The 15,777-nt window shown below is 30.4% G+C and overlaps 2 protein-coding genes across 3 annotated transcripts in view; one reads left to right on the plus strand and one right to left on the minus strand.

Moving 5' to 3' along the window:
• Window positions 1–11,716, plus strand: part of LOC140062321 (ethylmalonyl-CoA decarboxylase-like) — a 54,521-nt gene extending 42,805 nt beyond the window's left edge. Inside the window, exons 1-3 of one of the 2 annotated variants that reach the window (XM_072108480.1) lie at window positions 8,977–9,107; window positions 9,399–9,717; window positions 10,091–11,716. In XM_072108480.1, coding sequence (XP_071964581.1) covers window positions 9,411–9,717; window positions 10,091–10,782 — 999 coding nt within the window. In that variant the 5' untranslated portion in view covers window positions 8,977–9,107; window positions 9,399–9,410 and the 3' untranslated portion in view covers window positions 10,783–11,716. Of the gene's footprint in view, window positions 1–8,976; window positions 9,108–9,398; window positions 9,718–10,090 lie in introns of those variants that run through there. The other variant, XM_072108481.1, reaches the window with a different exon arrangement.
• A 94-nt stretch (window positions 11,717–11,810) lies between these two features.
• Window positions 11,811–15,769, minus strand: LOC140062319 (uncharacterized). The gene is made up of 2 exons (XM_072108476.1): window positions 15,663–15,769; window positions 11,811–15,097 (listed from the first exon to the last, which is right to left on the minus strand). The coding sequence occupies exon 2, from the start codon at window positions 15,088–15,090 to the stop codon at window positions 13,105–13,107; it is 1,986 nt and encodes a 661-aa protein (XP_071964577.1). The 5' UTR covers window positions 15,091–15,097; window positions 15,663–15,769; the 3' UTR covers window positions 11,811–13,104.
• Window positions 15,770–15,777: the final 8 nt, after the last annotated feature.

Here is a 15,777-nt window from a genome sequence, read left to right on the forward strand (position 1 = left end):
TATTATATTGGTTATTATTCTAACAATTACCACAAGATTTAATTGATATAAAGAACTTCTTCTTTTAATTTAATTAATTTAAATCTGGTAACTCTCTTCAGTCAACATTTTTAATAACAAACATTTTGACCTGCTCTCTGACCTCGTTTACGTTTTTTCTTCTCATTTGAGCTATATATCCAATACCAAATTGGCGAGTAAATCATGTTTTACTTTAAATTAAATTTATACGCTCTTCCACAAGGTCAATTGTTAGTTATACATACAGACTATATTAAAACAATGATTTTGAACACGTAGGGCATTTCTTTGAATTCTTTCCTATTGTCGTTTTGTGGTAATTTACAGCTTTTTATATGTTTAACAAACGTACATAATCAATTGCGTCTGCATCATGCTAGACTACAACTTCCGGTAGTGACGTAATCAGCATATTTTTGATAATAAAACTTTTTCACTAAGCTAGGGAATCTTCTGATATCAATATTCATTAGACCGTACTTTAGTTAGCCAATCAAAATAAACGTATAAACAATTTTGCGGCGATGTTGTTGAGGTAAAATATACTGTGTTTTACAATAACCAATTTGGTTAGAGTAAAACACAATGATAAAGAATAGGAAACATTTAATAATATGATAAATGTCATTACATAGCAATTTATCACTGTGTTTTACTATAACCAATTTGGTTAGAGTAAAACACAATGATATAGAATAGGCAACATTTAATAATATGATAAATGACATTTACATAGCAATTTAGCACTGTGTTTTACTATAAACAATTTGGTTAAAGTAAAGCAGAATGATAAAGAATAGGAATTTAATAATATGATATATGACATTTACATAGCAATTTAGCACTGTGTTTTACTATAACCAATTTGGTTAGAGTAAAACACAATGATAAAGAATAGGAAACATTTAATAATATGATATATGACATTCACATAGCAATTTAGCACTGTGTTTTACTATAACCAATTTGGTTAAAATAAAACACAATGATAAAGAATAGGAAACATTTAATAACATGATAAATGACATTTACATAGCAATTTAGCACTGTGTTTTACTATAACCAATTTGGTTAGAGTAAAACACAATGATAAAGAATAGGAAATATTTAATAATAATGATTATTTACATAGCAATTTAGCACTGTGTTTTACTATAACCAATTTGGTTATAGTAAAACACAATGATATAGAATAGGAAACATTTAATAATATGATAAATGACATTTACATAGCAATTTATCACTGTGTTTTACTATAACCAATTTGGTTAGAGTAAAACACAATGATAAAGAATAGGAAACATTTAATAATAATGATTATTTACATAGCAATTTAGCACTGTGTTTTACTATAACCAATTTGGTTATAGTAAAACACAATGATAAAGAATAGGAAACATTTAATAATATGATATATGACATTCACATAGCAATTTGGCACTGTGTTTTACTATAACCAATTTGGTTAGAGTAAAACACAATGATATAGAATAGGAAACATTTAATAATTTGATAAATGACATTTACATAGCAATTTAGCACTGTGTTTTACTATAACCAATTTGGTTAAAGTAAAACACAATGATAAAGAATAGGAAACACTTAATAATATGATAAATGACATTTACATAGCAATTTAGCACTGTGTTTTACTATAACCAATTTGGTTAAAGTAAAGCAGAATGATAAAGAATAGGAATTTAATGATATGATATATGACATTTACATAGCAATTTAGCACTGTGTTTTACTATAACCAATTTGGTTAGAGTAAAACACAATGATAAAGAATAGGAAATATTTAATAATAATGATTATTTACATAGCAATTTAGCACTGTGTTTTACTATAACCAATTTGGTTATAGTAAAACACAATGATATAGAATAGGAAACATTTAATAATATGATAAATGACGTTTACATAGCAATTTATCACTGTGTTTTACTATAACCAATTTGGTTATGGTAAAGCACAATGATATAGAATAGGAAACATTTAATAATATGATAAATGACATTTACATAGCAATTTAGCACTGTGTTTTACTATAACCAATTTGGTTAAAGTAAAACATAATGATAAAGAATAGGAAACATTTAATAATATGATAAATGACATTTACATAGCAATTTATCACTGTGTTTTACTATAACCAATTTGGTTATGGTAAAGCACAATGATATAGAATAGGAAACATTTAATAATAATGATTATTTACATAGCAATTTAGCACCATGTTTTACTATAACCAATTTGGTTATGGTAAAGCACAATGATATAGAATAGGAAACATTTAATATTATGATAAATGTCATTACATAGCAATTTAGCACTGTGTTTTACTATAACCAATTTGGTTAGAGTAAAACACAATGACAAAGAATAGGAAACATTTAATAATAATGATTATTTACATAGCTAGCAATTTAGCACAATGTTTTACTATAACCAATTTGGTTATGGTAAAGCACAATGATATAGAATAGGAAACATTTAATAATATGATAAATGTCATTACATAGCAATTTAGCACTGTGTTTTACTATAACCAATTTGGTTAGAGTAAAACACAATGATAAAGAATAGGAAACATTTAATAACATGATAAATGACATTCACATAGAAATTTAGCACTGTGTTTTACTATAACCAATTTGATTAGAGTAAAGCACAATGATAAAGAATATGAAACATTTAATAATATGATAAATGACATTTACATAGTAATTTATCACTGTGTTTTACTATAACCAATTTGGTTAGAGTAAAACATTTTAACTATGATAAATGATATTTAGCACTGTGCTGGATACAGTAAAACACAAATTAAGAATAGGAAACATATAATAATATGATACATTTACATACAAATTTAGTATTGTGTTTTACTATAGCCAATTTGGTTACAGTAAAACACAATGATAATGAAACATTTATTATATGATATTATTTACATAGCAAAATATTATATTAAACATATCTTATTATCTAAACGTTATGAAAAGAATAGGATACATATAATGTAATAATATAATAAATACAAGTTACATAGTTTATCATTTTGATTTACAGAACCAATTTGGTGACACAGTTAAACACAGTGATAAAGAATAGATACTGTTTTAGGTTATATAACCCTAACCCTAGTTTGAAGCGACATACTAAATTCATCGCGAAAAAGTACGTATCGTATTTAGAAACTTTTGAAATTTGTTAGATATGTTTAATAGGTTCTTACGTCTATAAAACAAACAAAAAATATAAATTTCACAAAAAATTCGTGATTTTAATAATTTGCATTTCTAAAAATGTACACTTATGAAATACCATACATTTTCCAACACATTTTTACTTCATTGATGATTCCCAGAAATCAAAATAAAACAAATTATGATATTTCTTTTACATTATAGATGTAAGAACCTATATTGAACATGTACCAAATTTCAAACGTTTTTTAAGACGATACGTATATTTTTATCGATGAATTAAGTATGTGATCGCTTCAAACTAGGGTTAGGGTTAAATAACCTAACAGTTCCATTCTTTAACACTGTGTTTAACTTGTAACCAAATTGGTTTTAGTACAACACAATGATAAACTATGTACATTTTATTTTTCATATTACATTATAGGATACATATAATGTAATAATAATAAATACAAGTTACATAGTTTATCATCTTGTTTTACAGAACCAATTTGGTTACACAGTTAAACACAATGATAAAGAATAGACACTGTTTTAGGTTATATAACTCTAACCTTAGTTTGAAGCGATCACATACTTAATTCATCGCGAAAAAATACGTATCGTATTCAGAAACATTTGAAATTTGGTAAATATGTTCAATAGGTTCTTACGTCTATAAAACAAACAAAAAATAAAAGTTTCAAGACAAATTCGTGATTTTAATAATTTGCATTTCTAAACATTTACACTTATGAAAGACAATACATTTCCAACACATTTTTACTTCATTGATGATTCTCAGAAATCAAAATAAAACTATTAGGATATTTCTTTTGCATTTTAGATGTAAGAACCTATATTGAACATATCTACCAAATATCAAACGTTTTTCAAGACGATACGTATTTTTAGCGATGAATATTAAATATGTGATCGCTTCAAACTAGGGTTAGGGTTAAATAAACTAAAACAGTTCTATTCTTTATCACTCACTGTGTTTAACTTTTAACCAAAATGGTTATAGTAAAACACAATGATAAACTTATATGTCAATTTTATTTTTCATAACATAAAATGTTTGATATTCTTTATAATATTTAATATTATATTTTAGGCCTACTATTAATGACGTATAAATGCACACTACATCTGAAATAACTTTCTACTTCATTGGCGATTCTTACCAAAAAAAAAGAACTAATTTTGTTATGTATATAGAGCAACCTATTATAACATGTCTTGTATGATTTTTATCTCGTTTCAATGACATTTTATACTACAATTCAAATGAAAAAGCATCACAAAAAAATACGTCTGGTATTCAAAAAGTTTCTAAACTCGGTACACAGAAAAAAGGAAATATTGAAAATGTATGGTCTTTCATAAGTGTGAATTTTTAGAAATGCAAATAATGGAAATCATCGATTTGTCTTGAAATTTATAATTTGTTTTGTCTTATTGAACATATCTATACAAAATGTCAAACGTTTCTGAATACGATACGTTTTTTTTCTCGATGAATTTATAATGTCGCTTCAAACTAGAGGGTAGGGTAGTAACCTAACAAGTATCTATTCTTTATCACTATGTTTAACTGTGTAACCATATTGGTTCTAATAAAAAACAATGATAAACTATGTAAATTGTATGTTTCATATAATTACATTTTTTCAAAAAAAAAATTATTGGGAATGTCAAATTTCTTTTTCATGACATATATCTACAAATTTCAGAAGCTTTTGAGTACGAGTATTTTACGCGATGTTTTTTTATCCTCATTTTAATATTTTGGTAATGTAATTCACATAAAGTATTATATCCAAAAATTGTTTATTCTTGGGTAGAAATGAGGAAATAAATAGTATTCCTGTATAATATAATAATCAATAATAAAGTATAAAAAAAAATGTTGTGTAAACGAACGTTTTTTACGCTTCGAATTTTCTGTTACATTATGTTTGGATTGAAGCTACAGATATTGAATCATGGACCTATAAATTAGTAATTTATAGGTCCATGATTGAACATATCGTCACTCACCACACATTTTTTGTTTTGTATTTCGAAAGTATTTATTCTAAAGAACAATTGATGCAAACATCAACTGCGTATCTTATTTCATTAATTAATTATATTAATTATAATTTGGCGATTATTCGTCACACGAAGAGTCGAATATCGATTCGTCTCGTCATGAGAAGAAAACGTGCATTGCGCACACTGTTTACGCGCCTCAACAATAAACGGCGAATATGCGATTCGTCACTTATGGAACGCCGTTTTACACAAGTTTTTGGCGATGATAAAAATTGCATCGATGATGAAATTGCGTCGATGAAAATTGCATCGACGCAATGTAGATTGCGTCGATGCAATGTAGATTGCGTCGACGCAATTTACATTGCGTCGATGAAAATTGCATCGATGAAAATTGCGTCGATGAAAATTGCGTCGATGAAAACTGCATCGATGAAAATTGCGTCGATGAAAACTGCATCGATGAAAATTGATGTGATGAATTTAATTGATTATGAAAATTCCAAATGGTTTTAATTCAATCAATGATGAAAATGACTACTAGTAAAGTAAATGATGATGTTAATAATGATGTTAATAATGTTATTATGTTGCTAAAAATTGACGGTTTCTGAATATTTTGATATGATAAACATGTTTACCGCTTGCGCTAGCGCGCGTTATAGACAAGCGCACAGTGATCGCGCACTAAAACAATGTTGAAATATATGCACTGATTAACATTTTAGTGATTTATTGTCAACACATTTTAGCAATGGATCCATTATTGTCCTTTCGGACACATTATATCTTCTAGCTAATTGCTTCCGTTAATCCACCAGTTCAGTACATAAAATCCAGATGTCCAGCATCCATGACATCATATTCAAATCATACCGGCAGGGAGATCGCAATTTTCATCGATGAAAACTGCATCGATGAAAATTATTTTTTTTTTCATCGATGCAGTTTTCATCGATGCAGTTTTCATCGACGCAATTTTCATCGACGCAATTTTCATCACATTAACGCAATTTTCATTACATCGACGCAATTTTCATCGACGCAATGTTCATCACATCATTACATCAATACTATATTCATCGACGCAATTTTCATCACATCGACGCAATTTTCATTGCATCATCGACGCGATTTTATCATCGCCTAAACTGGCATTCCATACTAATTGCGTGTGATCTGATTGGTGTATTATAAATAAATTCATCGCGATGAATTTTTCAGTAGATGTAATGAGACAGTTCAGTAGATGTAATGACAGTTAATTTAATTGTTCTGCTCTTTTTGTACAAATCTATACTACTTTATATTATGGATTTTGTAGTACTGTTAAAATTATCAAATCTCTGGAAGTGTGTTTTACGAGTATGTCCGCAAATTTATGCGTTTACGGTTTTAAATAGCGAACATGATCTTGTTAGGTGCACTACGCACGCAGTACTCCAAAATGTCTTACTAATTGGGAGAAAATCATATTGTATCATATCATATTATATCCATTTTTTAAATTCATATTCTTTATCCAAAACTAAATTGGTATAGTAAAACACAGTGCTAGCAATTTATCATATTATTAAATGTTTCATATTCTTTATCATTGTGTTTTACTCTAATCAAATTGGTATAGTAAAACACAGTGCTAAATTGCTATGTGAATGTCATTTATCATATTTTTAAATGTTTCCTATTCTTTATCATTGTGCTTTACCATAACCAAATTGGTTATAGTAAAACACAGTGCTAAATTGCTATGTAAATGTTATATATCATATTATTAAATTCCTATTCTTTATCATTGTGTTTTACTCTAACCAAATTGGTTATAGTAAAACACAGTGATAAATTGCTATGTAAATGTAATTTATCATATTATTAAATGTTTCCTATTCTTTATCATTGTGTTTTACTCTAACCATTTTGGTTATAGTAAAACACAGTGATAAATTGCTATGTAAATGTAATTTATCATGTTATTAAATGTTTCCTATTCTTTATCGTTGAGTTTTACTCTAATCAAATTGGTTATAGTAAAACACAGTGCTAAATTGCTATGTAAATGTTATATATCATATTATTAAATGTTTCCTATTCTTTATCATTGTGTTTTACTCTAATCTGATTGGTTATAGTAAAACACAGTGCTAAATTGCTATGTGAATGTCATTTATCATGTTATTAAATGTTTCCTATTCTTTATCATTGTGCTTTACTCTAACCAAATTGGTTATAGTAAAACACAGTGCTAAATTGCTAAATGTCATTTATCATGTTATTAAATGTTTCTTATTCTTTATCATTGTGTTTTACTCTAACCAAATTGGTTATAGTAAAACACAGTGCTAAATTGCTATGTAAATGTCATTTATCATGTTATTAAATGTTTCTTATTCTTTATCATTGTGTTTTACTCTAACCAAATTGGTTATAGTAAAACACAGTGATAAATTGCTATGTAAATGTAATTTATCATATTATTAAATGTTTCCTATTCTTTATCATTGTGTTTTACTCTAACCAAATTGGTTATAGTAAAACACAGTCATAAATTGCTATGTAAATGTTATATATCATATTATTAAATGTTTCCTATTCTTTATCGTTGTGTTTTACTCTAATCAAATTGGTTATAGTAAAACACAGTGCTAAATTGCTATGTAAATGTTATATATCATATTATTAAATGTTTCCTATTCTTTATCATTGTGTTTTACTCTAATCTGATTGGTTATAGTAAAACACAGTGCTAAATTGCTATGTGAATGTCATTTATCATGTTATTAAATTAATGTTTCCTATTCTTTATCATTGTGCTTTACTCTAACCAAATTGGTTATAGTAAAACACAGTGCTAAATTGCTAAATGTCATTTATCATGTTATTAAATGTTTCTTATTCTTTATCATTGTGTTTTACTCTAACCAAATTGGTTATAGTAAAACACAGTGATAAATTGCTATGTAAATGTAATTTATCATATTATTAAATGTTTCCTATTCTTTATCATTGTGTTTTACTCTAACCAAATTGGTTATAGTAAAACACAGTGATAAATTGCTATGTAAATGTTATATATCATATTATTAAATGTTTCCTATTCTTTATCGTTGTGTTTTACTCTAATCAAATTGGTTATAGTAAAACACAGTGCTAAATTGCTATGTGAATGTCATTTATCATGTTATTAAATGTTTCCTATTCTTTATCATTGTGCTTTACTCTAACCAAATTGGTTATAGTAAAACACAGTGCTAAATTGCTAAATGTCATTTATCATGTTATTAAATGTTTCTTATTCTTTATCATTGTGTTTTACTCTAACCAAATTTGTTATAGTAAAACACAGTGCTAAATTGCTATGTAAATGTAATTTATCATATTATTAAATGTTTCCTATTCTTTATCATTGTGTTTTACTCTAACCAAATTGGTTATAATTTATTTAATTTCATTTCAAAAGACATTTACCTAAATTGCTATTTAATTATAGTAAAACACTGTGCTAAATTGCTATTGTATTAAGGACGAGTTCCGAGAAGATGTATTCAAAGCTACAACCAATCAGAACAGTGTTAATCAATATAGTCCATGGCTACAGCCAATCAGAAACGTCCAAATCGCAATAACCCCTAGGCTAATAGAAATTATTGGTCCGAGTAGCCTTTTCAACCAGACGTTGCGAGGTTTAAAAAGTAAAACATGATTTACTCGCCAGTTTGGTATAGTTTATATACCTGCTCATTTCGGATCGTACGTATACTCTGTAAATAAATAATATCACTTTATACGATAATTAATTGCTATTAGTCGATTGTTGTATATATTGCACAGAAATCTAAGCGTATTAATTGAAAGGTAAGACATTTAATAGAGAGATCATTTAGCTAGGCCTAGCCCCCCGTACGTAGCCAGCCTAACAAGTTGAAGAAATATTGCGATCAGCAAATGAGATCATTTCTGACGACTTATCGCTGCATGCCTGGTCGTTTGGTCCATGTTAATTTTTTTGCGTTTAACCTAAATAAATGTAAACTTTGTTTGGTTGAACCATTTTTGAGTTTGATTTAGGTTCGGGCATGGAGAGCCTCAATCATAAAACTTGCAGTAGCCTAGTTTTATGAAGTATGATTATTTTCCCTTTTCCAGGTAGTTGCATTCATGATGATGTCACCAGGCAAATTTCTCTGTAGAACATTGCCACTTGTAAGAAATGTTATAAAAAGAAGTTGTTACAAGGAAGGCATCACAGCAATTAATCTAACTGAGGTGACTTCAAGTCAACAAATTCAGCACTCGGAGTTGAACGCGCCAAAGGACAGTTTTAGACCACCATTGTATATTGAGAGTACCCAAAGAGTGACACTTCAGGGCCTAGGTGGAGGAAGTATTGAGAGTGACTTAAATAATGAGACAGGAATTGCAACAATCACCATTAGCAACACAAAGAATGCAAATGCACTATCAGGTAAAAAATAGATTAAATTTAATTAATAAATTAAAATATTAATATATTGATATAAATCTGGTTTTATGTTTCAAATGTTGGTATGTTTGACCTACCAAATGATAAATTTAATTTTAAAAGCTAAGGTTTTACTTCAATTTATGATAAAGTGGACGCATTCAAATGGAGTTTACAATTATATGTCAGATTATACGCATGCTTAGAGAGTGATTTGGAAGATGAAAACAAGAATATGCATGCGTATTAGCTGGCGCTTTCGATTTACACAAACAAATTCGCCTAGTGGAAAACCGGCTTAAAGTAAATATACACTGAATATACTACCCTCAATTTGAGTAATAATTGAATTAAAACATGTTGTTTTTTTTTTTAGGATCTATGATGGTAGAACTCGCAGATGTTATTTCTGAGCTTGAAAATTGGAAGAAAGGTAAAGCTGTTATACTTGTGGGCAACCCAAATGGAAACAATTTCAGTGCTGGAGCTGACCTGACATCAATGAAAGAATTGAAAACACCTCAAGCAGGTACCATGATGTGTTTATTCATGCAGAACACTTTACTGCGGCTGCAACAACTTCCGTTGATAAGCGTTGCAGCCATTGATGGAAGAGCTATGGGTGGCGGTGCAGAGATCACGACGTCATGTGACTTTCGAATTATGACGGAAGGATCCGTCATACAATTTGTGCACAGAAAGCTTGGTCTGTCTCCCGGATGGGGTGGGGGCGCTAGACTTGTCCACATTGTCGGACACAGAGAAGCATTAAAAATGTTATGTAGTTCTGATCCAGTGGACGCTGAAACTGCTCTGAAAGTTGGCTTATCTGATGGAACTTTACCAGAAACCAAAGATCTAATTAAGGGAACAGCTGATTGGCTAGCTCCTTTTATTAGTGCCCCATACCAGCTTGTTCAAGCAATAAAAAAAGTTGTTTTAGCTGGTTCGGAACTTCCTCTTGATAAAGCTATGAAAAAAGAAAAAGATATTTTCACAGGTCTGTGGGCAGCAGACTTGCAACTGGAGATAATGGAACGCTACATGAAACAAAAGCGTTTTAAATAAACAGTTACAATAAATGATTATAGAGTGCTACAGTGAGTGAATATATGAATATATAGTGTGGGAAATAAATAATAGGTTTAACAATAGACCATTATTTAATGCCACAGTATGAATAAAAATCTTGTGAAATACTGGTTAGCTTTAACAATAGACGATTATGGAACACTATATGAATGAAAAAGCACTAATAGGTTTGTTTAACCATAGACAACAATACACCACTGTATAAGCAAAAGTGAATGAAATATACATTGTTTAGCTTTAACAGGATTTTTATTTCTACCTCCGTGTTTTAACAAAACAGTGCATTTAGAAAAATAATGTTAAAATGTGTGTGTGTTTGTTAGATGTATTCTAATTTAAAAGGAATAATATTCACAGAAGGGTCTTATTCCAATGATATGTTTCAGCCATGATTTCAGAGAGAATATTTTCCTTCCTAAATTGTGTTTACATTCATTTTATATTAGTTAGAGCATAGGGGAGTAACTGCCATAGTTCTGGGTAGCACAAATATATTGTAGTAAATAATATTTTATAACATTTATTTTCAAAAATTATTTTATATTTCATGTAATACTGTAATTGTTATTTTTCCCTGACTGTATAATATGTATTGTTATTTTTAGGCTTACTAATAAAGTCCAGTATGAAACATACATATTATATGCAATTCTGGTGACGATGTACGGCGCTCGTTCCGAGATTCGTATCATTGGCCTTTCCTTATAAAGCTAAGTTACTATACAGTGACGTTTTTAGTGTCCTCAAATTTTGTAAACAAAATGACTTGAACAACGTTATGTTTTGTTTTTATTGCTCGCAATATTTATTAGGTACTGTATTACCATTCTTTATTGTTAACGTTTATCATTGAATAGTATTATCTGTTAATTTGAACTGTATTATCTTATCATTAAGCTCTGTCTACACAGTGTGATATGCCCAAATATGGTAATGATATGACGTCATCGTGTCCATATATGGGCACATCACATTTTTGTTTGTCACAAAAGTTTGATAGAGAGCTTTAAAATAGCATTATCTTTACAAAATGCATTCTGATGCTGCAGTACCGTAGTACAACGCATATAACCAGTAGATATTGTACAAAGAGATTCGTATATCTAGAGTCTATATAAAGTTAAGTTTTACTTGGATTGTATTATTTTACATACTATAAAAAAATACGCGGATGATTTGAAGTACAACATTAAACAGAGTTTAAGGTAAACGTTTTGTTTCATTGCATTTATATTTTTATTCGCAGTGTTCTTAAATGTGTTAACCAAAATTAGCTTATAATTCAGCTCATTCAAAATTACTTCAATTTTCAGATCTTTATGAAATTTACAAATTGATTGAATTATTATTTTAATTCGTCAACGTCGGATGCAAAAATAGTATTGTAAGATACGAATGTTATATGTGTGAAAACCTTCAGACCTGTGAGCACAGCAAAAATATTTAAAAACAGGTTCTATTGTCGAGACTAAAGAGTCCACTGTGTAACCAGATATTGGAAGCCTAGTTCTGTAAAAGTACTCTAAACAATGAAACCAGTTCATCATGAGTATATTCATATACTACTAATGTATTCCATTGCTCTCGTTCATGTTCGTTCAAAAATATTTATCATGTTTAATATCTACGTAGTGTTTCTTGGTACATTGTTTCACAACTTTTGACCGTGTCATCGTGTTGGGTAGGCCTATATACACGATTGTTTACCATTGTTATACCATTTACGTATTTTGAAAAGAATTGAACATAAAAGTGCAAACGATGCATGTGTAAAATGTTTGTCTAAGGTGCGTGGTGGTAATCAGTCTTTGTACGGTTATTGTACTAGTTCACGTGTGGTAAACAATTTGGTTTTGGGTCACCTGTTGCCCTCGTATGGTTCCCTCCTTCGTAACTAAGCCTACTCACTTCACCTGGTGCCCTCGTATGGTTCCCTCCTTCGTAACTAAGCCTACTCACTTCACCTGGTGCCCTCGTATGGTTCCCTCCTTCGTAACTAAGCCTACTCACTTCACTCGTTCTAATATTAATTTTATGATCTATTGGCTTTAAGTGTATTTAACTAAGAATAGTTTAAAATACAGTGGTTTGAATAATCAGGAGGGAAGAGTGAAATGTTACTCTTCCCTGGAATAATACAAAGATGTTTTATGTGCAAAGTTCTTTAGAAAGATACAAAAAAACAAAAATTGAAATAATCTCAGTAGAGTAAAACCATTCTTGTTTAAATTCTCTATTCAAATTTTTCATTGTTAATTGAACTGTTGATAGTAGTAGTAGTTGATCACATTTGGTATTTTAAAATACTTGTATTCTCTTATTCTTCGAGTCACAGACAACTATGTTACCGCCTCTTGTCATGACAACACCCATTGGGTAGTCAAGCCTTCCATTTTCTGCACCTTTAGAGCCAAATGATGTTATAAATTTCCCCGCCCTATCAATAACTTGTAGCCGATGGTTTCCAGCGTCAACCACAATCAGAAACGAATCATCAACGGCTACTCCAGTTGGTTCTCTCAGCTGACCTAGGTTCACGCCTTCAGAACCTATTGAGCAAAAGAATTTCCCAGATTGTTCAAACACCATGATACAATGTTTTAGAAGATCGGTAACGATAAGTTTGTCGTGGAATGTTGTCAGACCAGATGGGTATTTGAATTGTCCATCTCCCCAGCCGTGATGTCCAATCTGTCGGATGTAGATACCTTGTCGATCAAGCACTTTGATACAATAATGATCTGGATCACAAACATAAATGTTACCTCTTTCATCACAATCTATACCAGTTGATTTATAATTAAAGCTTTGAGATCGTTTAGGGCGACATATTGCAAGTTGATCTAACGGTGTTCCTGCTGAATTGTACACCTGGATGAACAAAGTGGCATCAACGACTAAAATTTGACCCATTGCATTTGTACAGATTCCTTTTGGATACATTAGCTGTCCTTTCTTCATACCCTTTTTTCCAAACATCAATAGATGTTGGCCCGCCGGGTTAAAAACATGGACACAATGATTTTCACTGTCAACTACAAAATATTTTCCTTGAGCCACGGCCACATCGTAAGGAACTCCTAAAACTCCAACTCCAAAGACTTTACTCGGTTCACCTTTATTCTTAAGCACTGTTTCTCTTTGTTTCATTTGTATTGTCTGTTTTAGTTCAATGTTAAATAAATTAAATATTGTTGATCTGGGAGTGATGTCTTTCTGAGACCCATCAACGTTGTTACCAGAGTCTCGTCGTTCCCTGGGTTTTGGTGTTGGATTTCGCTGTCGTTCATTTGCTGGTATTGACGAATAAGGTGAAGATGGTAAAGAAGAAGATAGAGAATTTCGACGACGTCTTTCGGATTCATTCGCAACACCATTTCTTGCAGAGGCTATTTCAAGATATCTGTCTGTACTATGGGACACGACAACAGAACTGGGTCGTTTTGGCTTAGCTTGTACGAGTGGCGGATTGTTGTTGTCAGCCTTTGAAGATGCAGGTCTTCGTATATCAACTGATTTGGAATGACCAACTTGAACTTTTCCAAAGAAACTTTGGGCAGACGACAACTGCTCTCTACCACATTCCACGTAGACAATCTTTTTAATTTCAGAACTCAATCTGCTCTGTATTTCGGCCATTGATTTACTGAAATCTGTGCACGTTTTAAGAAGATCAACTAATTGTGTCTCTTCAACTTTTACATTAGGAATTTCTTTGCTGAATTCTTCAATTTTGGAAATCTTCTCGCGGTATGTCGCTTGCTTTCCTTTAAGAGTTTCAATTTCAACTTTGACATGGCTATCAATCTGCGCCCACAAGTCCTTTTGTCTCTGCTTCAATTCGTCTCCAATCTGTTTAAAACTTTTCTGGATTTCACTTTTTGCAAGTTCGGCTCTACTGTTCAATTGTCTCCTCTGACGCTCCATGTTCCAGAAAGCATCGACCTGCTCTTTCAGTTCGCTTGTTCTTTTCTCTAAACATTTCTTGAGATCGTTGTTTCCTTGTTGTTCTCTGGCTACAGACTGTGACTTCATTTCCACCAAGCTAGTGATGGTGACATTACTTGGTAACCCCTTTGAACCTTCTGAGGACAAAGAATGAAGCGTACGGCATTCGGGACATTTCAAACGAAGCGGTTTCTTGTCACCTTCTAGTTGCTGTAGACACGTTAAACAAAAGGTATGATAACAAGGTAAGCCTTTAGGTAGATGGTATCCTTCGTCGTATTGCTCAAAACATAGAGAACACTCCAAGAGTACGGCTATGTCACTTTCTCCAGACATCGTTTATCTACGCATAAATATACAATACAAAATGTTATTGACGAGCAATCTAGTCATATAAGTTCAGGTATGTCGCGGACTAAGTAAGTAAGTATGTAAGTATTCATTGAAGATATTGAAGAATTTTAGCCCTCTTATTATAATTATGATGATAAAAAAAAACTTTAAAATTAAAAATTTCCCTCACCAAACTTTGGTTATTTTGTTCCAATAGTGAAATGAAAAATAATTTAGCTCAGTGGATAATAATTGAATAGTTGATAATAATTGAATAGTTGATAATAATTGAATAGTTGATAATAATTGAATATTGGATAATAATTGAATAGTTGATAATAATTTTCCCAGCATTTAGTGTGTATGGATAGTACTGTATATAATGTAATCACGTGACGTCGTTATTCACCTAACAATTATGCCTCTAATCGCCTGTATGATTTAAATAAGTTTACGCTAGAAACGTTTCACTTATAATATAATGTATAATAAGATATGTAAGCTATAAGCTTATGTTAACAAGAGCCTGTTTTATATGAATGCCCGTGAAACTACATCATACGGAGACTTCTTACCTTCTTGTTGCTACCATGAAACTGTGTTATTCAACAACTCGCCAAACTCAAAGGTGTTTTAATTATTACATCGATATATGACGTAAAGTATAGTCTAATAAAGTTAACGTTAGTA

Source organism: Antedon mediterranea, chromosome 11 (assembly GCF_964355755.1).
Source record: "Antedon mediterranea chromosome 11, ecAntMedi1.1, whole genome shotgun sequence".
NCBI classification, from domain to species: domain Eukaryota; kingdom Metazoa; phylum Echinodermata; class Crinoidea; order Comatulida; family Antedonidae; genus Antedon; species Antedon mediterranea.

What these genes read in the sequence shown, in the direction of transcription:
- LOC140062319 (XM_072108476.1), bottom strand. Translation starts at nt 15,090, where the DNA reads ATGTCTGGAGAAAGTGACATAGCCGTACTCTTGGAGTGTTCTCTATGT.